At 47.8% G+C, this 24,266-nt stretch overlaps 1 protein-coding gene across 1 annotated transcript in view; it reads right to left on the minus strand.

The window, feature by feature from the left end:
* The window catches only part of LOC144141725 (ryncolin-4-like), a 51,216-nt gene that overhangs the window by 20,936 nt on the left and 6,014 nt on the right, over positions 1 to 24,266 (minus strand). The window contains exons 4-5 of the mRNA XM_077673236.1: positions 20,448 to 20,553; positions 6,426 to 6,593 (exon numbers count right to left, since the gene is read on the minus strand). Of these exons, the coding sequence (XP_077529362.1) occupies positions 6,426 to 6,593; positions 20,448 to 20,553 (274 nt within the window). The remainder of the gene's footprint in view (positions 1 to 6,425; positions 6,594 to 20,447; positions 20,554 to 24,266) is intronic.

The following is a 24,266-nucleotide window of genomic DNA, read 5'->3' on the forward strand; positions in this document are numbered from 1 at the left end:
ACTAACCTTATGAAATTATCTACTAACCTTATTTTTTCGCGCTCTGTGTGAGTTTATATCTTTCCAGACTATATATATATATATATATATCAAGGTTGCAGTCGTCATTGCCAGTGCTATTCGGCTTTTTTTTTTCGAAATATATAATAGGGCCGAATGACGTGTGCTTGTCACGTTTCTTTGATTCATTGATAAATAAGCGAAAATATAAGTCGAGAAAAAATCCGCCGTTTTCCGGGAGCGGGACTCGAACCCACGCGCTAGTTGACCGGCCTCAGAGCTCTTGTAAATATAAACCCCCGCTTTAAAAGTCGAGAGAGAAGCCGCTGTGGGGATAGCGTAATTGGTTAACGCACCGCACCGGTTATGCGGAGATGTGGGTTCGAGTCCCGCTCCCGGAAAACGGCGGATTTTTTCTCGACTTATATTTTCGCTTATTTATCAATGAATCAAAGAAACGTGACAAGCACACGTCATTCGGCCCTATTATATATTTCGAAAAAAAAGCCGAATAGCACTGGCAATGACGACTGCAACCTTGATATGTATCTTTACCGAGTCCCTCGTCCCGTATCTCTCTCTCTCTCTCTATATATATATATATATATATATATATATATATATATATATATTGTAGAGACATGAAACATCAAGCCAAAGCTGAGACCAAGGTCGCCGGCCAATCCACTACCAAACAGAGGAGGACGGCCGCCGACTGGAAGCGAAGGAAGACGAAGCGGGGAGCGCGTTCTGAAAGAGAATAAACATGGCGTCCTAGGAATCGGTAGCAGTTCATTACAATTGGCGCAGCTGGCCAGTCTTCAAGCCCGAGGCTACCCAGCCTCCGGACCTGTTTTCCCTCGCGGCGATCCAGCTGCAGCGACGGCCCAGCAGCGGCCAAGGCCTGGCAAGCCTTCCAGCCCTGCTGCCCGGATTCATCAGTGGGGCCGCGGTCCCAGCACGAGCGCCGAACGCAAGGACAGCCCAGCCCCCAGGTGAGCCAGCCTTGGGCGCGACTTTCCCTAGCGGCCGACGTCTTCTTGACTCGCCGCTGCGTCCGCCGTTCGCGCCTTGATTTCTGCGGACTTTGGTGACTGACCAACATTTCGCAATGACGACCGCTGATGCGAACGCCAGCCACCCTTCTTGGGCTGTCCAGGCCACCACAGAAATGTGTCGCCAGTTTGGCGACGTCATTCCCAGCCCGTTTCCATCACCCGCCCACACAGTCGTCCCGGTCTTCCGAGGTTTCCAGGACGATGCTGTTTGTTGGGTAAAGCTTATCGACGCCCTTGCCACACACCACGCCTGGCCAGACCACACCAGGTTGTCAGTTGCGCAAGAACGTCTGCGCGATAGTGCTCGAGCATGGCACCTTTACGAAGGTCACTCCCATTCGTCCTGGGAAAGCTGGAGCCGAGCGTTAGTCGCTGCATTCGGTAACTGGACTGGCAGCTATGACGCTCACTTCATGAAAATGCGTGCTCGTCGCCAAGGCCCTAGCGAAAACGTCATGACGTATATATACGACAAGCTGCGCCTGCTCGCAGACTGTGACTTCTCCTGGGTGTCTCCTTTTGCCAGGCACTATGTTATTGACGGCCTGGTCGACACCGCTCATGCTGCAGTTCTTACCGTGCAGCCGCCGGAAGAAAGACCACAAGCGTTCATCCGTCTAGCAGCAGAACTGCAGCAGAACACCGCCCGGTGGTCACCGCAGCCTTGCCTGCAAGCGCCGGCGCTGTCCCTGGAATTTTCTGCTGGCTTGAAACTGGAGATGAACAATACGTCACAAAAGAATGAGGACGGGAACACGGCTACGTCCCTGACCGTCACTGAAGACAGCGCTCTGAATCCAAAATCTCCCTATCAATCCAGTGACCCGCCGATGGTTTCCTGCGTACATCAGCAGGCCTGTCTTCTCCGTGAGCCACCTTCGACTTGCGTCGCGCCGCAGAAGTGTGAAATCCCAGAGAGCCGGTCACCACCGTCACTCAACCTCTGGCATCTGGAATTCCATGAAGAACCGGCGGAGGAAAACGAGCTCGAAACCTCCCAGAGCTGGAACAACGAAGAGATCATTCCAGAACTGAAGTCGCTGAGAGAAGAAGAGGTGACCAGCCAGACGACCCTGAAGGTCATAGAAGGCGGGGAACCATGTCCAGGGACCACCGACATGACGCCGAAAGACGAGCTAACGTTCTCCGGGACGAGTAACGCGAATTACCCAAGGAAGCTCATCTTGTGTCGACGAGAACGCGAGAAGACGACCGATAACGACCCCTGGAGAAATTTCTCAGCAATTGTCCATGAACACTCCGTTAAAGACAAAGCCATCGTGTCGGTTCAATAGATACGGAGCACTCCCCGTTAACGATTTTTCGCACGGCTACGTCACAGAGATGAGCCAACGCTGGAGGCAGTAGCCATTGCCGTCGAAACAGTCACGGCCGCTAAACTATACCATAGGTAACCGGTAAAAGATATAAACATCCCCCTCGCGAGGGGCACGATCAAATGCAGAGCATTCCTGCGGGGGGGGGCGCGCCTGAGAGTCGTATGGATTACGTATTGGTTGTTGTTGTAATTGTTGTCTTCCAGCGTAGACATTGTCGATGAAGTCGATGGTGAAACGTGCCGTGAACAACCTGCCGTGGCTATGACGCAACGTGGAGCGGCTATGACGCAACACAATCCACTTTAATCCAATCCAAATCCAAGCCAATCCAAGCCAATCCAATCGAATCCAATCCAGTGCCCCTCGCGAGAGAGTGTTATAGCGCCGAAATCGCCACCACGCGAACGCGTGATGCTGACGTCACGATCACGCCACAGATGTTAGCGACCGCAGCGCGCGCGAACGACATATGTGGCTTAAGCGCGAACCGACCGCGGCGAGAGAGCGCGATGCGAGCGCCCCACCTGTTCTTGCGCGCGAACCTAACGCGGCGAGAGAGGGTGTGGCGCACGTCCCCACCTGTTGTGCGCCCGAACCGAACGCGGCGAGAGAGGGCGTTGCGAGCGGAGAGAAGGCGAGGAGGACGCGGGGGAGAGAGCGCACCTCTGGCCGACGGTTGAATGAGTCAAGGGTATAAGGCACGTTCGTAACCTTCCGTTCTGTGTCGGCTTTGTGTCTCAGTTGGTAGAGCACCGTGCACCTTGCGTTCCGCCCGCAGAGTCGTAGGCTCGAAACCTGGCGCCGGCAAGTATTTATATAGTGCAGGGGGAGCGATGCGGACGCGGACTACGGACGCCAACGCGGGTGACATCGTGAGGTATTGAAATGCTCTGCTTTTAAAAGATAGACTCATTCATTCATGGAAAAGACGACCAGATCACCACGAACAACAGGTACACCCTCAAACAAAGAAACCGCCTTGGCAGCATAACGCGACTGTTTGAAACGCCAGACCTGATCATTCTCGAAAAAGCCGTGAAGATTTCCTCGTCTATGGAACCAAGCCTCGTTCTGGCACTAGTCAGAAAGGAAAAGCACCGAGCCGCGGGACATAGCCATCGAGGAGAGATGTACAACAAACCCTTCAGCCATTGGCGGGATGATCATCAAGAAGACAGGGGCCCATGCAAATAGCTCGGTGGTGTGCCTCTTCGCAGTGTGGCCGTGTAGAGACGTGAAACATCAAGCCAAAGCTGAGACCAAGGTCGCCGGCCAATCCATTACCAAACAGAGGAGGACGGCCGCCGACTGGAAGCGAAGGAAGAAGAAGCGGGTTGAGCGTTCTGGAAGAGCAAAGGCGTCCTAGGAATCGGTCGCAGTTCGGTACAATATATATATATATATATATATATATATATATATATATATATATATGTATATATATATATATATATATATATATATATATATATATATATATACATATATATTATCATCATCTTCACCAGCCTGTCTACGCCCACTGCAGGGCAAAGGCCTCTGCCATTATTCTCCAATTACCTCGGTCCTGTGCCAACTGTGACCAATTTATCCCCGCAAACTTGTTGATCTCATCTGCCTATCTAACTTTCTGCCGCCCCCTGCAACGCTTGCCTTCTCTAGGGATCCACTCTGTTACCCTTAATGACCAGCGGTTATATTGCCTTCGCATTACATGCCCTGCCCACGTCCATTTCTTCTTCTTAATTTCTACTAATATGCCGTTAACACCAGTTTGCTCCCTGAGCCACTCCGCTCTCTTCTTGTCCCTTAATGTTACAGCTATCGTTTTCCGCTCCATTGCCTGCTGAGTCGTTCTCAATTTAAGTTGAACCCTCTTAGTGAGCCTCCAAGTTTCTGCCCCGTAGGTGAGTACCGGAAAGATGCAGCTGTCATACACTTTCTTCTTCAGCGACAATGGTATGCTGCTATTCATTATCTGAGAATGTCTGCCATTAGCACCCCACCTCATTCTGATCCTTCTAATTATCTCTGCCTCATGGTTGGGATCTGGGGTCACAACTTGGCCTAAGTAGACATATTCGCTTACCACTTCCACTGCCTCACCACCTATCTCAAACTGCTGTGCTGTCCACTTAAATCATTACTTTAGTTTTCTGCATATTAATTTTCAGGCCCACGGTTCTACGGTTTTCAGGCCCACAGTTCTAGCATGCTTTGCAATTCGTCCCCCGAGTTACTTAGCAAGGCAACGTCGTCAGCAAATCTGAGGTTACTGAGGTATTCTCCATTAACCCTTACTCCCACCTGTTCCCAATCCAACGTTCTGAATACTTCTTGTAAGCATGCTGTGAATACCATTGGAGAGATTGTGTCTCCTTGTCTGACATTCTTCCTTATAGGTATTTTACTGCTCTCCCTATGGAGGATGATGGTAGCTGTAGACCCATTGTAGATATCCTCTAGTATTCTTACATAATGCTCATCAACCCCCTGGTTCCTTAATGCCTGAATGACTGCAAGGGTTTCGACCGAGTCAAATGCTTTCTCATAATCTATGAAGGGTATATATAGGGGTTCAGTATACTCAGCGCACTTCTCTATCACCTGATTGATCGTGTGAATATGGTCCATTGTAGAATAACCTTTACGGAACCCTGCTTGTTTTTTTGGTTGACTGAAACCTAAGGTTGCAGAGATTCGGTTAGCGATTACCTTGGTAAATTCCTTGTAGACGACTGACAGTAAGCTGATCGGCCTGTAATTTTTCAAGTCCTTCATGTCGCCTTTCTTGTGGATTAGGATGATGTTCACATTCTTCCAAGATTCCGGTACCATCGCGGTCATTAGGCATTGCGTATACCGGTTTGCCAGTTTTTCAAGTGCAATTTCTCCGCCATCCTTCAAGAGGTCTGCTGTTATCAGATCCTCACCAGGTGCTTTGCCCCCTTTCATTTCTTTCAAAGCCTTCCTTACTTGTTCGGTCGTTACTGGTGGGATGTCTAGCTCCTCTGAACTACTGTCTCGTTCGGCATTATCCTGTATGTCCCGGCTACTGTACAGATCCCTATAGAACTCCTCGGCCACTGTGACTATGTTATCCCTGTTTGTGATGACATTTCCTTGCTTATCCTTAAGTGCATACATCTGATTTTTCCCCACGCCAAGACGCCTCTTCACTGCTTTCAGGCTACCTCCGTTCTTTACAGCGTATTCGATCCTCTCTATATTATACTTCCGTATGTCAGCTGTCTTGCGCTTATTGATTAACTTCGAGAGCTCGGCTAGTTTTATTTTGTTAGCTGCGGTAGAGATTCTGATGGTTTGCCGTTTCGTGATTAGATCTTTCGTCTTCTGTGAAAGTTTGCCAGTATCCTGTCTAGCCATGTGTCCCCGACTTCTACTGCACACTCCGTGATAATGCGTGGATATGCCAATACACGCCAATACCTCCCATGACTACGCCAATATATATATATATATATATATATATATATATATATATATATATATATATATATATATATATATATATATATATATATATTCTTTCTTTCTTCTGTATGTTTAAAAAAATGTTTACTTCATTAACCGTAGTAAAAAAGAAAAAAAGAGCCTAACCACACCCCTATGCCTCCTTTGGCATTGTAGACTGCTGACCTATCTTTCTGTATATATATATATATATATATATATATATATACATATGAGGCAGGGCCCCGCCGAGAAATGACTTCAAAGCTGCAAGCTTGCATGCAATATTAGTTTAGGAGAACCCTTTTATTTGTCTTTCCTGTCTTCGAAAGACAGTTTTCTATCCGCAATAAATATGCCGTCTAATTAATCGCCCCAGTAGCAGCTGCTATGAAAATTTTGCTGCAGAAATGACAGCGCTAACCGGAAGTTCCACTTTAAGAGTCAAGCAAGAAATAAGAAGGTAGTGCGGCAGCATATGCACTGTACACGGATGCGACGCAATGTTTGGAAGCGAAATAATAAATTCGCTGTACTCATCAAAAGAACCTACCCTCTGGTCCCGTGTAGTCGCCAACACTAATCCTGAAATTATCTTCTTCCGAGGATATGGTGAACCGTCCGTAGTTGATCTTCCATAGTTTGTTATCGTGATTGTGTAGAATCACTTGGAGCTTCATCTGCTGTTGATCGGATGTCAGGGCGTGGATGGCGCGATTTCCTGCAGACAAATGCAAAACAACAATTCTTAACCTTTGAGATAGCGACAAACAAGAAGTTACGGCGACTGTTAAGGGGACTACTCCCAGCAGCGAATTGGATTGCTTTGCATTCTCCAAAGTAAAATGGCCCTGCGAGTTCAGCAGTAAGCAAATGAATTTAGTTAAACTCGTCGAAGGTTGTAGTGGTTGTCCTAATTATGTAATAAGTTCACTTTGCCATGAAAAGGGCAGGTAGCGATCCTGAAGATAATATAACAATATGTATCGGCGGAATAAGACTAACATGAGTTTAATACCACATGACCACATTCCGTCGACGTTTCTTTGAAACACGAAGTCTGGTTGTAAAGGCAAATTGAAGAACTACCATCCTCACACCATTTTACTTCTCATGAAGAATCGCGGTCATTCCTTTGTGATAGGGCGTGTATAATTGTACACGCGGCTTTTAAGAGCATTTTTTGAGTAACAATAGTCGTCATCCCTGATGAACTGCTCAGCCAGCATTCGCATTTTCCCCTGCGCGGCGGGAAATGCGGATGCTGTGTAAGCAGTGCAAGTGGGGTTCAAGAACACGTACCGAGCGGTTCAAGAGCACCTACTTGTCACGCCAGATGCTCGGCGCTTCAAGTAGGTTTTCTTGGTTTTGCTTTTTCTATCTAGTTAAAACATTTATTGAAGCAAAACTGAAGCTGTACTTTATGTATAAGGTCTACAGATTACAATAATGTGTACACGTTTTCTATTGTTAGCAATGATTAGAAGACAGCGGCCACGTTTGCGATAGCGTGTTTACGATTAGGACACGGCCTAGTTTATTAACTACTTAAGAGATCGAGTTGTTTATAGTATCCGAGTAAAATATTCATTATCAGATACATACACAGGCAATTTCAAATGTTTCAGACGGCTACACACTAATGGGTGTCGCAAAGTGCAAAGGACGCCTGGACGTGCAAAGAAAGACTGTAGCCAAGTAAAATTATTTACAGCTTGCGTTATTTTAGGGAGTAATATTCAATCTCTGTATAGAGGAGTGGAGAAATCGAGCAAACGGAGCACATTGGCGTCTTGTGACACATTGGGATCACAATATTTTCTCCAGTGCGTTAGGAGATTCTCTGCAAAGAATGCTGCAGAGATGGTGCTGTGATACCTCACTCGTAAAGTAAAAGTCAATATCGAGAGACGAGAGTTGAGGCGACCTTTTATTCCGACACTCGTCTGTGGAACAACCACAAAGGATGCTGTTGATTACGGAAAAGAAAGTTTGAGTTGAAGTTGATAGCGATAATTGTGATTGCTACTGATGATATTGACGAGCACTGATGGTAGTGTCCCTCTGATAATTTGCTGAAACCTACAGCAATGGTAATATGACGTCAAAACAACATCCACTTGGGCACAAAAAAGAACGCTCCATAGGAGGTGGCTGAATACATACACATGACTCATCCTACCAACCCTAATTACATGTGGCGTCAAATTTTCGAGCTCGTAGAGGAGAGGAGGTCATTCGGCAAGATCTTCTAAGAAGCTAATAGTGAAACACATGTATATGTGTTCAATCGCGACACGCCTTTAGTGATGGCAGATAGGTATTCGGTCATGGCACGTATACTCAGTAATGTCTTGCAGGACAGAAACTTGGCCTTACTCAGAACCTCGAAGTGAAGTAAATCTTAGGGCAGCACAACATGCCATAAATGTGTCTGGGGAGGCTTGTTTCGAAAATCTAAAGAGCTCAGTGGCGATGATCCTAGGTATGTCGAATATACTTTGATGTTAGTCAATAAGGATTTATTCTTAAATTTCACTGGTAGAGTTGTTGTATAGGTATCGGTAGTATTGCGGTGGAAGCAGCAGAAGAGCGACCAATCAACCGATGTCACTCACTAAAACAAAACCCCACCTTTCTTTGAGTGGCACGCATATATATATATATATATATATATACAAGCAATACTTGTGCCTCTGGTGGCCTATAAAGACAACATCAATCGAAATTGAGACTTAAATACTACATATTCCCCTCATTAAAAGAACAATGGTAGCAATAGTTAGTGTATTGGTATTGGTATGCAAATACACAATATTTACAACTATTTACGACCACACATCACATGTGCGCTTCAGTGTAATACGTGATGTACAACTATGCAGCTTACATATGGAAACCGACATGAACAGGAACAAAAACACTTGCAGAAACTGAAACGTGTGCACACAGTTCAAGGAGCCCTGAAGTTGTGTCACTGCACCCGTCTGCACACAAACGCACTCAAGCTACACGTGGTCCCAGTCGATCCGGAGGCCTTCTGCTCCTTCGTGGTTGGACCCGACATTGAAGTACAGGGTCCTCCGACGCAGCTGGCGCGGGAGCCTATAGCGTGGGCGTAGCTGGTGAGGCTGAGGGTTCGGGGGCAGGTACCTTCAATAATTTCGAAGCGTTCCAACTTCATCCATTGTCAAGCCGAAACGTTGATGAACCTTTTTAGCGGACAACCTTCCACGGGTAGTTAAACCTGAGGTCGCTCTTATCCCATATACCTGGTTTCATGATGATCACAAAATCTCCAGCAGACACTTGTTTTCTTTACGTCCCTGATATGGTCTGTGTACTTTTTGATGTAGTCTTGCTTGCTGTTTACGCGTTGGCGCAGGCGATGAACTTCGGAAGCAGGATCACAGAGCACGGCTGGTAACGGGGGACACGTCAAGGCGTGTTCTCGCTTGCCGCCCGTGTGGGAGAGGGAATGGTGCAACCCCCGTACTGGCATGTAGCGTGCAGCGATATAGGCCCAAATAGTATGTTACTGTTCAACAAAGCGAACGCTACTCTAACATTGCAGCCTGCCGGAAATAATTCAAGTCACGGTTAACCCACTCGACAAGATTGTTTCATTGAGGGTACTAAACAGAATAGTGCACAAGGCAGATGGCGCCATCTTTGAGGAACTTTACGAATTCCGCAGATGATAACTGGGGCCCACTGTCCCATACTACCACGGCTGGGTTACCCTCACGGAAGACCATTGAAAGCAAAAGTTTATGACGGGGCGGGATGACACTTCACTGCAAAATTGAACTTCTGGCCATTTTGAAAAATAATCGATAAGCGTAAGGGCGTTTCTGCAGTCATGTGGTGCTCTCTGCAGGGGGCAGACGACGTCAACGGCAAGCGTTTCCCATGGGCGTTCTGGCAAGGGTACTGGCTGCGAGCGAGGGAATAGTAGCAGTCTTTACACTTTTGTCAGCAATCTGACATATGCTGCAGTTTGGGATGGAACGTTCTACCTGCTTGTCCATGCCTGGCTACCAGAAACGTTCTTGTAGTAGAGCTTTTGTCCTAACTATGCCAGAGTGAGCTTCGTGTGCACCAACGATTACTTCCGCTGTAAGAGCCAAATAAACGACGATTCGTTTCCCGAGCACGAGTAAGTTCTCAGCGGCCGACAATTCTTCGCGCACCAACAAGAAAAGCTGAAGTTCACCCGAAAGAATTACAGGCAAAGATGGGGCGACGTAGTTCTTGACTTGCTCCAACATTCAGCCGTTACGAAGGGCCAGTTTAAACGGCTTCTTGGTGAGGCAAGGTAACTCTACAAAGGACACAACGTCGTAGAATGGAGCATCTTCCTGTGGATACCGAATTGGAATGTGCGAAAGTGAATCCGCCACATGGTTTTCGGAACGTTTCTGAAACTTTACTGTATATTTGTTGCAAAGCAGCTGTTCCGACCAATACCAAGGCTTGGTGGTCCGCCCGCAGCGTGAAATGCCGTTGCCACAAATACGTATGCCAATGCCCGCATTCCCAAACGCACGCAGGCGCTTCATGCCCCTCCACTCTGTATTTCATCACGTCAGGTGAAAGTTTTCACGAAGCAAAGGCACCAGTTTGCAGCTTGTGGCCATTCACTTGCTGAAAAGAACAGCCCGTAGTCCGCAGTCGGCCGCATAAGTGGACACTACGACCGGAATGAACGCATCGAACATCTGAAAAACTTTGTTGGATGAGAGCAGACACTTCATTTTGAAAAGCTGGACTCTACAGCTTCCGTCCAATGGAATGGCTGGTTCTTTCAAGAAGCTTCTATTGGTTCTACCACAACAGCAATAGTGGGAACAAACTTCGCGTAGTACTTGACCAGAATGAGAAAGGAGCGGAGACTAGTAGTATCAGTTGGCCCAGGAGTAATCATAATGGAAGAAATTTTCTCCAGTAATGAAGAAATATTTTGCGCTGTGATCCTGTGTCCCAAGAAGGGAAGTTCCAGTACGCCAGATGCGCACTTGTCGTTTAACTTGAGCCCGGCTTCCTTGAAGCGCCGCAGTACAGCGGTCACATTCGTCGAGTGTTCCTTTTCATTCTTCCCAAAACTAATGATGTGATCGATACAGAACTGAACACGAGAGCATCCTTGAAAGCTTTTAAACTTCATTTGTTGAAATGCAGCGAGAGCTGATGCCAACGCGAAGTACAGGCGTTTGGTGCGGAGGAGGCTATCGTGAGTAATAAAAGCGGTCAAATCACGGCTTTCAGGATTGAGCAAAACCTGGCGGTAGGGTGCTGAGAGGCCCTGCTTCAAACAATTGTTGCCCCAACGAGTCTTTGGAGGAGTTCTTTCGTGGATTTTACAGAAAACAGCAATTTTCACATTTGTTGACGCGTTTGGGGCCCTCGACAATGTGTCAACTATAAGGAGGGGCTTCTCTGGAGCGTATGTGAGCGCGACATCACACCTCTGCAGACGGAAAAGGAGTTGCTGAAGCCTTGCGGACATATTAGCTCTTAAGCCTGCATTTATTAGTGACGTGTGGCCTGATTATACAAAGACGTGCCATGCAAAGCTATACTAAAGAAATCTCGAGTACGGTTATACGCCACCTATTAGCCCCTTGCCAATTTGAGCGTAATTCTGCTAGATTTCTGTGAAAGAAGAAGACGCGCAAGTGAAAGGCCGCATTGTGATGTAAAGACTGATGCTATTCCGCACAAGATCGCGTCCTTGAAATCGTGACGGGGCTTTTGAGGATCAATATAGTGGAGCACGGGTGCTGTCGTCAGCCTGAATGACGCCGATGGCGTCACCCTGTCAAGCGCAGGTGAAGATAAGATTTGAATAGTTCCCGAAAGCCCGTGTGATGTTGGAATATTTCGGCAGAAACATTTTCAAGTAACGGTAGCGAAAAATCTCTGCAGTTCTTGTTAATTATATGGGGTTGCCATTGCTCCAATTGCTTTCCTTTTGCCCTGGTCAGCAGCTGTACCTTTTGAAGGAGTGCAGGTGTCGAAGGTGTGCTATATCATTGAACCCAAGTTGCAATTTTTTTGTTCAGCTTCAGATTGTTGTCACACCCAAGAGTGAAAATATTTCTCAGGTGGGGAGTTGCATTATCTTCATTTTTTATACATGCCACTAGAATGTCATCAAAGTAGGGTCTCACAGGTGACCTTCGAAAACTGTCTATCGCTACTTCGAACATATGCTTGGGTGCAACCGTAATGTGACCGGGGTGTTGCGAAGATACATGACCTTGAAGTTGGTTAGTCAAAAACCAATTCGTAAAGCCAGTCTCAGTGTTTCGAACGAAAACTATTGGCATCATTCACGGCTGAAAACAATTCTTCAGCTACTGGTGCTAGGTAATGTGGCATTTTGAACGTTGATTTGAGGTTTTTAGGGTCTATGCAGACCTCAACTAGAAAATGTTTTGTAATGGCGGAGCTGTTGTTACTGGTCGTAAGTTCGCAAGTGCAGAAAAAATACCAAGAAAATGAGCGTTCGTGGGCACGTTGCCTTCCGGCGACCCCCGAGCGTCCCCGCCATGCCTAGCGGATATTGCAAAAACACTGGCCAAAAGCCGAAGAGCGAGAAAATTCCGAGCGCTTGTGAGCGCTTGTCTCGCTGCCACCACTGAGTCCCCGGCTCACGCTGTGGCTTCAGCAGAAAAACTCTAGGGCTGTCGCATAATACTGCTACTCCTTCCCGAGATGTCTTGCAGATCCTGCACCGTGGCCGCGAGTTGATGACGAAGAGCTGATGGAAGTCTACAATGCTAAATATGACTGGGGCCACCACTCGTCGCACAGCAGACGATGCGTATTATGGTGATTACTAACACCGCAATTAATCAGATGAACAACGTTACTGGAACTTCACTATGTGCCCGGCAACGCTCACCTCCTCCTTCAAATCTTGTGGGTGACTGCATGCGTCCCTGAATTTTTTTGACGAGTGTGACCATCGGGTGAACCGACCCCGACGGATCTGTGAGATTAGTTATGTCGCCGTTTTATGTCGTATTGCAGTTGAGCCTTCAATTGACTTTCTAGAGTTCAAAAATGTCTTCGCGGCGTTGATCAAGTAGGAGTGTCTTCCTGCTTCACTTGTTTACAGCGAAATACTCCCAATGCCCTCGAACACATCTAGAAAGTGATATTTGTATGTTGGTATTTATGGATCCGTAGGAAGAGAGGAAGGTCCACCAGCAGGCGTAAATTGTTTCGCCAAGGGTAGGACCCCGGAACGTTAGCTGGTTTTGGGCAGGTAGGATGGGAAGGAAAGAGGACATGGTGATAGGAATAGCGGGATAGGAGAGACTTTTAACATAGAACATAATTAAAACACATAGTGAAGGTTACCATGGAACATATATAAACCAATAGGTAGAAAAACAAGTCTATTGTTGGTTCACTGAGCGCATATCCGAGTTTGCTTCTTGCTGAGCACGAAGCTACGGTCGTAATTCCCACGACATATGCTTTACCTGCTTCCCAGAACAGGCACCCAACATTGGCTTTAAATGCTATTTTAGCACTAGGAACTTCAAAATGCATGTGTCAGGCTTATTTTCGCAGTTCGGTTTTCATTTGACATTGGTAAAATGTTCCTGTGCCAAATATTTGTGCACTGTAGGCCAGGTTCAAGTTTCTCGTCGCACCTACTATTCAGCCATCAAATGCCTTAGAACAATGTATACGTCGGAGTCAGTGTCCAGCTTCAACGACACGTCATCAGCATTGAGGAAAATCGTCCCTATCCACTCTAAGGAGTAGTTTACCGTAAGGAAATCAAGGCTCGGCGAAGCTAACTCTTATTGGCTGTCTGGCTGTTCAGGCTAATATACTAGGCCTTTGAATACTTGTAAGAAATTGTTGCCTCGCTGGCCGTGTCTACACTAGCTTGCAGAATGGGTGAATTTGCCACTATTGAAGCAGTAAGCAGGTAGGCTGGACATTCGCGCGGTTTGTGCGTTGTTTGACACCGCTATGCATTTGACTGCACCTGTTTAGGATGGGGTAATCTCGGAGCTGTAGGTTGCAACCGTAGCTGGTCTTTATTGCTTGCATATGAAATATAGGCTCTTCAAGCTTTCTTGAGGGTTTATTGCAATTTCCGATGCCTCGCACGTAGGTACTTTTTTGTCGAGAGTAAGTCCTTCTTTAAGCGCTTCGCCTCTTATACCCACAGTGACACGGTCGCCAATGAGCCATTGTTTTCTCTCCGCAACCACATTTCACAGATTGCCTTCGCCGGTCACTTAAAATTCTCCGAAACTCCGGTTGCCTTTTTGTTTCACGCTGCCTAAGGCCACGTGTACTTGTTGTGCTATTTGTATTGCTTGTAGTGCTGTAACAAGCAAGCGCCACGCGGATTGTAAGACTGAACACGATAAAAAATGTGGAAAGCTTGACTCACGCGCAAGACTTGAATGCAGAATCTGTTATAGGTGGACATTGTTTGACACAAAGTTAAGTTTCGGTATCATTTGCATTGTTGCGGTGTTAGTAATCATCAAGCATCAACCGCAAGTAATGAAGTGTCCTCGTCTTATTTAATTCTATACACCTTTTCACCCGTTAATTTTTAATAAGATCAGGACATGTACTGGGCTCTGTTGCGCATGCGCAGTGACATCTTCCTGTCGACTTCGTCAATTAGAGGGCAACTAGCACAGCCCACTGATAAAATGGCAGCGCCCAGGACGAAGAAGTTAATGTCTATACTCCCGGTTGCTAATTATATCTAGCCGTGACAGCCCACATCGAATTGCTCTAGTAGATGCGTAACCAATTCCTGTGGCTCCGCTGGGTAGGCGTTCGGTGGCTGAAGTAGCTTTGGCGCGATGCGGCGGCCGTGGGAACCCAAAAACAGAGATGCAGCTCATTTGTGGAGCCGTTAAGCTTGTTGGTGCGTTCAAATGCTTCCTTTTAGATGTAGTACACGTGTTTTCAATCTTATCAATCTTATCAGCTTCATTTAGGGTTGCCGCCTGGCCCTCAGTTTGCAGAAGGACATGTGAATTCAGTAGCCATGGGTGCAGGTTTCGATTTACTACTGACACCATATAATATACAATGTTGTTGCGGGAGGCCACAGAGGCGACACGAGTACAGAAGTGTAACTGTTTATTCCGTGATGTAAAAAGGTGTTGGCGCACCTTGACCGATTGCGCTGGGTGGAGCCGTTAGAATTAATGATATGATTATCAAAAGATGGAAGAACACGGGGAAGACCGAATGCAGACTGGTAACTACACATAACAGCATTGAACCGCACAACAGCCGAGGTTTGTACAAAATAGAAAATTGACAACGTGTTCCGTTGGTTCACTGCAACTGTCGCCGAAAGACGATAGTCGTCTGCCACCTCTTCCGCATTACCCTTCTTCGCTTTCCGTTACCACCCCACACCATGTTATCCGCACTGTTTCCCTCATCTCGTAAAGAATTAAATGTAGGTTTTTCACTCAATTTTTCCATCTTCGCAAGGATCGCGTGCCTTCTCTGTGGACAGCAGACATCATTTTCTTTGTCTTTTGTTTCCACCTCTGCATGGATCAACACGAGAGGAAGCTGTGGTCTTTTTGTGCTAGCTTTTATCGCACCCGTGCTGCGGCCGTTCTGCACCATTTATGATGGGTAAGCTTAACAGCAGAACTGCTTAAAGCGCTGAGTTTCACCGTCTAGCGCTGCCGAAAACTCAGCCCAGCAGGGCTCACGCGAACGTGTGCCTCGCGAGAAGCGCCCGACCTTGTCCAGGACTGCGCGTGGGCTTGCGTCATGTTAGGAGTTCAAACAATTGGCCGCGTATCTGCTCCTTTCGTTGCAAATGTCGTCAATAGACGAATGCCTTTTTAGACATTTGCAAAGGAAATGCCCCCCTTTGCTTTCCCGTTCATTTCTCATGCGGTTCCTGTACCGTCGCGCTCATCCCAATGTAAACACACTAATGGCTTGCGCAAGGCGATTTGAATTTACCGCGTGCCACTGCTACAGGCCGGGTTCCTCGATGACAGCGCTGCAGTATGGCGGAGACGCGCGTGAATGGAGGCGGCCGACTACAAGGTTTATAGAACCGCGTGACCGTGCTCCACGTGCGCTCCAAGCAGAACGTGAAACCTAGCTAGTGGAACCTTTCGTTGCTGTTGCCGCGTAATTTTTCATATGCCCCCAGGAGGCGGCGGTTTTGTGCAGTAGATGTAGAATATCATTTGCTATCGAAAAACCAAGCATCCATAAATTTTCTAATAATAAAGGAACACTGTAAATATCCCTTGTGTGCTGATTTCCTGTCTTATGTTTGCGTAATGTCTTGTTCTTGTTCAACAAAGTTGACAAGTATGAACATATAAACCAGGCTTAGACGTTTACATTTGGTTCTGAGTATATAAGACTATTGCGCAATACCAACTTTACTTTGGCCGGGTGGCTGAATCGAGTCACAGACAGAGAGACATACAGACAGACAGACATACAGACAGACCAAAATATCTGGGTTTAAGTAGCCAAAGAAAGACTGTCGTCTTTAAAAAAATACCAAGAAAAAATATCGAGCGTCCATGAGCGTGCCCCTAGGTAGGAGCGCCCCGCGTAGGTCAGCTCGAGTTTGGAACGACACTCCACCAATGTTCGTGGCGTGACCTCTCGCGTGCTATGCCCTTCGCCAGTTCACGTGTGCTCACGCCTGAAAAGGGAAGCGCAGAACAGCAGGCGCTGCTGACGCCGAGTTCGCAAAGCCAGTTTTCGCGTGTTCTAGCGCGTGTTGACCAGGTCAACTTTGTGAGGTGTTAACGTCTCCCGACAAAACGATCCAGGCCAGCCGCTAAGGGAGAACGTTCAGCAGCAATTCGGGGAAATCCCGTCAGGTGCTACCGCCGGGTCTCCGACGAAGGGGAAGGCAACAAGCTCTTCTGTTTCTCCAGCCTGGCACAACTAGTGCTTGCTGCGCCAGTTAGTAATTGGACCGTGGCCCTTGTCTCGTGATTACCATCAGAAAAGCAACTGAATGTGTATTCCTCTCTAAATGATCGCGGAAGCTGCCTTTAAGGTCGTTCAGAAAATGCGCCACTGGGTTTGTTTTTTGTTACATATATAAGGACATGTATGACATATGCCACTTGTAACGGAAGAACGACTGAAGCGACACCGGGGCCATGGCTGCCCAAAGCAGGGTGACAGACTTAATCTCACGGTCAATCCACATGATGACGATTATGACTGGTGCATACCCAGCGGGAGATTCAACACACTCCCGCGCGGGCAACGTTCGCGCCTGCTCTTACGGAGTAAAAGCAGCCTCCTTCCGTGTACCAGCACAAGCGTTGAAACGCAAACCGACCTTCCTGGCTGTTATAGGACCTCAGCTTGCCCCTGCGTCTCGATCCCATTCCTGTGTACTCCTCTAACGCTACACACCGATACTCTGCTCCTGACGAGGTTCAGGCTACTCTACGCTGAGTGAAACCTCAGCCTTGAAGAAGCGAGTCCTGTACACATTTTATGACGATATTCCTTGGTGCGGTGGCTCGTGATTAGCAAAGAGGCGGCTGTTTTTGGAACTCAGGGACGCATAGCTGACCCGAGCTGGCTTATACGAAAGTTAGCTTCTTTGTCGGCTCGAAACAGCTTACTACTGCTGTCACGCCCGCCCGCGACAAAATCATTACGACGATGAACAATTTTTCCGCAATCCTAATTTTTTTTGTTTTTCTTTCCATAAGGTCCATCCTTGGGTAGCTGCCCTCAATTACTATCACTTTTTATGCTTTCAGCGGTGCACTCTTCGCAGCGCAGCTTTCAGTACAGCGAGGCGTCGACAGGACGAAACGAACGTCAGCCAAGCTCTCCAACCAGCCTCATGAAAAGGTTTGATGTCCTGCAGTCTTGCGGACATTGTCCGAAAGTTGTTGTCAGGCAAGTGTCAATGTCTCGGTGGTACGGTAGCTCATGTAAAACAAGTCAAGCAGCGTTCTTAGAACATTCTTATTTCAACCTCGAATGCGCTTTTCGGTAGTTTCTGGTCTTGACACGCCCGTTTTTGCGCTCGTTGTCAGGTCACTGTTCTGTTCTGGTGGTTCTAAACCACGCTTCACTGTCTCCTTGCATGGAGCACAAGTGCCGAGCAAGGGTTTCTCTTTTCCAAATCAGTGAGATCTAATGACTCCGATATGCGCCTGGGTGTAACCTGCCGCTCTACTTCGTCGGTTAGAGGTTTCCAATTTCAATAACTTTTGGTAAGTATTCAGTTTTACTTATGTCTGAACCAAAGATACACTCGAACTCACACGGAGGCTGCGCTGCCTTTTCTTTCACGTCCTTGACTTCTCTGGGGTTTTCGTCGTCTGCTTGGACGGCCGCCGTTGAGCCGTCGTTGTCTGCGGCAGGCATAGCCCTGTGTTCTGTACGTCCGTCTTCCGTTAGGAGGCTCGACGCTACCCCGCAGCCGACTCCCACTTGCACGTCCTTCCCTTCGGCCTTGTCTTCGGCCTTGGATGTTGAAGCCTGGGCTGCAACGACGACTTCTTTCTTTTCAGTAAATATGGCGGCGCCTTAGCTCCGCTAACTTTGGATACGCAAAGCAAAAGCTTGGCTTTGTTTGGTTGAGTCTTGCTTTCGCTTGGTTAACCTTTGATTTAGGTTTATTGACAACCACGTCTCAAAGCCGTTCGATTCCGTGCAACGCTCACATAAGGAGGCCGGTAAAACACGGCGTTCATTCATGGCGAACGCACCGTTCCTCTTCGCCGGGCGCAAGACGGGTCCCGTTGCCCGAAAAGACCCAGCGCCGTATATATGGGAGGCTGGGGGTGGTTGGCTGCCTCGTCCGCAGCGGCGGTGGCGACCACTGTCGACGCCCGCAGGCGCCAACAGCGGGACAGGCGAATCACGCGATGCGCTTCGAGGGGTGTGTCACCGGGGCTGTGTCTCCGGTCAAAAGGTCATTTTCACATCCTCCACGAAATCGCTGGACGAAAGTAGCTTTGCTTTAAAGCTTTGCTTTAAAATAGGAGACTAGCAGAAAAATTGCACTCGGCCGTCTTTTTGTCTTGTCGTAGGGCTCAAAGCAGCGAGGGCTCCTTAGCGTTTGTTTTGCTCCTCGCGTTGACGATATCGGGGAGGATCACGTGGCTGTGAGACGTCTTGATCATCTGCGGCAGTAGAACTCGCGAAATCAACATCCCCGAGCAGGCGTGGGAGGGATCGTCTGAACGGGGTGAAGTACCCTTGCCGCTGAATTTTATGACGGGGGCCCGCAGGTCGTTCAAGGTCAATGGATGCCATCTGAGGCCCCACATATCCTTTCCTAGTAATTCAAGACGTCGTAATATTCGTGTTAAAACTCGTCGCGTTTAAGCCGCTCACCTATCGTCGTGTTTTAGCCTGCTGAGTTCGCTGTCTTTTCGTTCGCGCTCGTTGATTTCCTCCAGCAAGTCGAACGCAGATGGTAAGGGGGCTTGCCGGAGCTCGGTCGGTGTCTTAGGCAGTCTTGCAACGGCAGCGCGAAGAACCTTCCGCGACGAAAGCGGAGTGCTCAGGCCGTCACCAGCATTGTACTCGCAAGACGTACAGGGTACCTTAAGCGTGGTACCCTGAACGCAACTTTCCGCGTCTCCGTCCCATTGAAGCCTCTGGTCGGTCATATGTGAGCGGTAAGGGCCAGACGTGGCGACCTCCGCCTAAGCGCGGGGCTAGGCAATCGATGGCGGTCAACAGCGGTCAAACTCAAGGTCAAACTAGTGGTCTTCTTTGTGCCTGATGTCTGATGGGACGTCGGGGGTCTCTTTCGTCACATGCGGTCGTGATCGTGGGTCTCAAGGCACCAAAATGCCGGGGAAGAACGACTGAAGCGAAACCGGGGCCACGGCTGCCCAAAACGTGGTGACAGATTTAATCTCACGGTCAATCTTCATAATTGCGATCATGACTGGTGCATACACCACGGGAGATTTAACACCAGTGGTTCTAGGAGTTTTGAACAGTTTTGCCTGTATAAACCATTTGTTCTAATATTCTTTTAATCGTTGGCTGGTAGGCTGAATTGAGCGCCAGGCAGACAGACAGGAATTCGGGTGCTCTAGTATTCCTAGAAGTGCTATTGTGTTTAAAAGCTGCCAAAATTTGTGTTTGTAACCTCCAGGCGCGCATCAAGTAGGGTCTTTTACACGCTGCGTTCGTACACTTGACGACGCAACATATTTTTTCTGAGACTGGACGGGTTAGGCTAGGCCTGTCAAATAGGAACCGTGCATAGTACATTATTATCGTAGTGCTTATATACTACCATGAAGCGTTGGAAATGAATATTGTGAAATATTCTAAAATCTTTGCAAACAATTCATCACGCAACAGTATTGGTTGTAAATGTACACTAACCGCTTTAAGGTAAGGGCGTCTTTTCGACATTCTCTCTTCGGGCATCCAGCCATTATGCGGGAAAACCCGAGTTGTGCGGGCTCACTCTGACCTGTTTTTAGGTGAGCCACCCGGTTTCGCAGTAGTCTTCTCACTGCACTAGTTTAATACTTCCACTTGTCTGATTGTAAGAAAGAAAATGTTTTGTTACCGATCCAGTATTCTCGCCTCGGGGTACCGAAGCCTGAAGCATAGTCGGTCCAGTTTCTGTAGAAGTAAAAGGGACTGTTTTCATTTTGGTTCCGCCACAGGATCACCTGCATAATTATATAGAAAATTAGGAGAATTTCTTAAAAGCAACATTCTAATACAAATATTTCCGTTTTTACAGGTTAGGTGAAGAGATTAGCCTAAAATCACTCAAACAAGGGCGTTAAAAAAATTATTGTGTCGATTTCAACCTGTTATGCTTACGCATCAATAGAAGCCGCGTGATATAGGGAAGGCACACGCCCGTGGAGAATTTCCAGTCCTGCTGACTCACGTAGACGGCACGCCTAGTGCTTGCAAGTGTTATCTTCCTGTTGGAGCACTGATACCTGTCATTGAAATTGCGGCGCGCCCATGCCAAGCAAACCATTCACTTGCCGCTGTGTCTATTCCTCTAAAAAAGCCTTATTCAAAATTCTCAAGCAGCCTGCCAAGTTTGCTGTCAGGGACGATTCCATCAACAAAACTGCGGGCACTTCAGTATAACTTTGTAACTTATGAGGGGAAGCCGTGTGGACATTTGCCTATGCCTCGGTACCAGGCCACCACTTCGCGCACCAGCAAGTTCATGAACTTACCCAAGCAGCCCCTGAGGTCACAGCGGCTCCCACACAAATTTTCCCTATCAGTACATCAGACCGTTTTACCATTACAGTTGGCAAATATTTGTCATTCCTTTTTCAGCCACCCTTAAAAAATCAATAAATCCCAATCCGACCATTAAAAACAACTACATTCAGATATACAGCCCGGCATAAGTTATTTTTCCAAGCTGCATGCACTCATAAGTGCCAATTATACCAACATTTAGGTACCCTATGGCGTATTTTTGGCATGAGTATATAACCCGGCTCTACAAGCACTTCCTCCTCTGAGCTGTGGGAGACACTATTGGGCATCTGCCCAATGGACGACCATACTTTCCTGGTGACCTGGACGACGACAGGTAGACCAACCAAAAAGATGGCAGACAAGTGTTTCAATTCCAGTTTGTAGCTCATTAAAACATTTTCTCTTTAGCCTGTATAAGCAAACCAAGTTATGGTTTTTGGGGTAATGCAGCAAGGCAGAGGGAAGACTGTTCTGTGCGTTGCAGTGCCGATGCAGGAAGGTGCTAGGGGTTGAGGTTGTCAGTACTTAAGGACGTCCCGTTCAATGTTTAGACCAGCCTGGGCTGTAAACAAATTGCAAACACGAAATCTACAGTATATCTATTGAAAAAGTTCCCTAACAGCAAAAGGAAATTTCCGTGGCCGAGTCGAAAGTAAATATGAACGTAAAGACGAACAAACGTAACTTATAAAACCCGAAAGCGCGGCCTTGAAAGTCACCGCAGCAACAAACGTCGAAGCCTCCATGTAGAACACGCTTTGTACCAACCCAAAACGTTTCGGTCAAAAAGAAAATGCATTTTCTTTTTCTTTCTCCCGCGTGAGCTGCATCTGTTCCCGTTACCTGCAAACGATAATAAAGGGAATAGATACGGAGCACTCCCCGTTAACGATTTTTCGCACCGCGACGTCACAGAGATGAGCCAATGCTGGAGGCAGTAGCCATTGCCGTCGAAACAGTCACGGCCGCTAAACTATACCATAGGTGACCGGTAAAATGCATTTTCTTTGTCTTTCTCCCGCGTGAGCTGCATCTGTTCCCGTTACCTGTAAACGATATTAAAGGGAATAGATACGGAGCACTCCCCGTTAACGATTTTTCGCACCGCGACGTCACAGAGATGAGCCAACGCTGGAGGCAGTAGCCATTGCCGTCGAAACAGTCACGGCCGCTAAACTATACCATAGGTGACCGGTAAAAGATATAAAAATCCCCCTCGCGAGGGGCACGATCAAATGCAGAGCATTTCTGCGTGGGGGCGCGCCTGCAAGTCGTATGGATTACGTATTGGTTGTTGTTGTTGTAATTGTTGTCTTCCAGCGTAGACATTGTCGATGAAGTCGATGGTGAAACGTGCCGTGAACCCCCTGCCGCGGCTATGACGCAACGTGGAGCGGCTATGACGCAACGTGGCGCGGCTATGACGCAACACAATCCAACACAATCCACTTTAATCCAATCCAATCCAAATGCAAGCCAATCTAAGCCAATCCAATCGAATCCAATCCAATGCCCCTCGCGAGAGAGTGTTATAGCGCCGAAATCGCCACCACGCGAACGCGTGATGCTGACGTCACGATCACGCCACAGATGTTAGCGACCGCAGCGCGCGCGAACGACATATGTGGCTTAAGCGCGAACCGACCGCGGCGAGAGAGCGCGATGCGAGCGCCCCACCTGTTCTTGCGCGCGAACCTAACGCGGCGAGAGAGGGTGTGGCGCACGTCCCCACCTGTTGTGCGCCCGAACCGAACGCGGCGAGAGAGGGCGTTGCGAGCGGAGAGAAGGCGAGGAGGACGCGGGGGAGAGGGCGCACCTCTGGCCGACGGTTGAATGAGTCAAGGGTATAAGGCACGTTCGTAACCTTCCGTTCTGTGTCGGCTTTGTGGCTCAGTTGGTAGAGTACCGTGCACCTTGCGTTCCGCCCGCAGATTCGTAGGATCGAAACCTGGCGCCGGCAAGTATTTATATAGTGTAGGGGGAGCGATGCGGACGCAGACTACGGACGCCAACGCGGGTGACATCGTGAGTTACTGAAATGCTCTGCATTTAAAAATCGCTTTTCAAATTGCAACACACGAAACCAAGCACTGGTACCATAATGATTTTATACGTGTTAAAAGATGTGCTCTTTTCACGTGCCTCTGTGAATGGGAGCACCGGCAGCAGTTTTCTTATAGTTCAGACACAAAATCACTTGCGCCTCGCAGGTGTAGCACACGGAACCTGTTGCTGCGCTACTCGAAATGCGTCCTCGTACAGCAAGCATATAGGTATTCTCATAATTAGCCGTGTTAGACATGGAGGATGTTAGACATGGAGGATGTAAAATCAGTCATTTTAGTGGGATTAAAGAAACTTTCTACAATTAGTGAGACACAGTGGCCCCTTTCATTGCATAATTCTTGGCTTAACTGTTATCAAAGCGAACCATGAACAGCGTACCTTGTAACTTTCGCTTGAGCAGCTCAATCTTGGGCTGTCCCCCACCATACGCGCGCTAAGGCGACCGCCGGGAGTTTGTGGCTGGCCTTCGTCTCATTTGTACCGCAGTTTAAAATGCAAAGTTTGACGGTAGGACATCAATGTCTATACCAGTGAACCCAATCAAACGGTGTATGCCGCCACGTCTACCGAAAACGGGCGAGCATATTACCCTAAGATCACACGGCGGGGTACGATAAGGTGACCTATAGGATGTAATAAAATCACCAGTACCCCAGACACTGATTCTAAAGACACCGGACGAAGCCCGTTGTACTCTGATTTTTTTACTCTGTGTCACCATCCTTCCCGGGCCTTTTTCAATGAGACCTTAATTCGGTCGTATGGCAATTGCCAAACAGAACGATTTACCTCGTAAGCGTACAGCGTCTACAGGTAAAGCATAATGCCATAACCTTTATGATAGTTCACAGTTGTTTGACAGGTACTCGTGCCTGGGTTAGTCCTTCTTTAACGTTACCGTGGATCTAATTCTACTTTGCCAAAAAGACGGATAAAAGAAACTTCCCCGAAGTGGGCCAGCAAATCGGGTTCCTGATGTCTATGTTCAATTTATTTGACTGTTTATGTGGTATCACACTCCAAATCTCTGCCCTTGCAATAAGGCGAACCGCTGTGCCGAGGTCTAGATTAACGTTGGCCA

The sequence above is a fragment of the Haemaphysalis longicornis genome, unplaced genomic scaffold (genome assembly GCF_048455015.1).
Source record: "Haemaphysalis longicornis isolate Haplotype H1 unplaced genomic scaffold, Haemaphysalis longicornis Haplotype H1 scaffold_6, whole genome shotgun sequence".
Classification (NCBI taxonomy): domain Eukaryota; kingdom Metazoa; phylum Arthropoda; class Arachnida; order Ixodida; family Ixodidae; genus Haemaphysalis; species Haemaphysalis longicornis.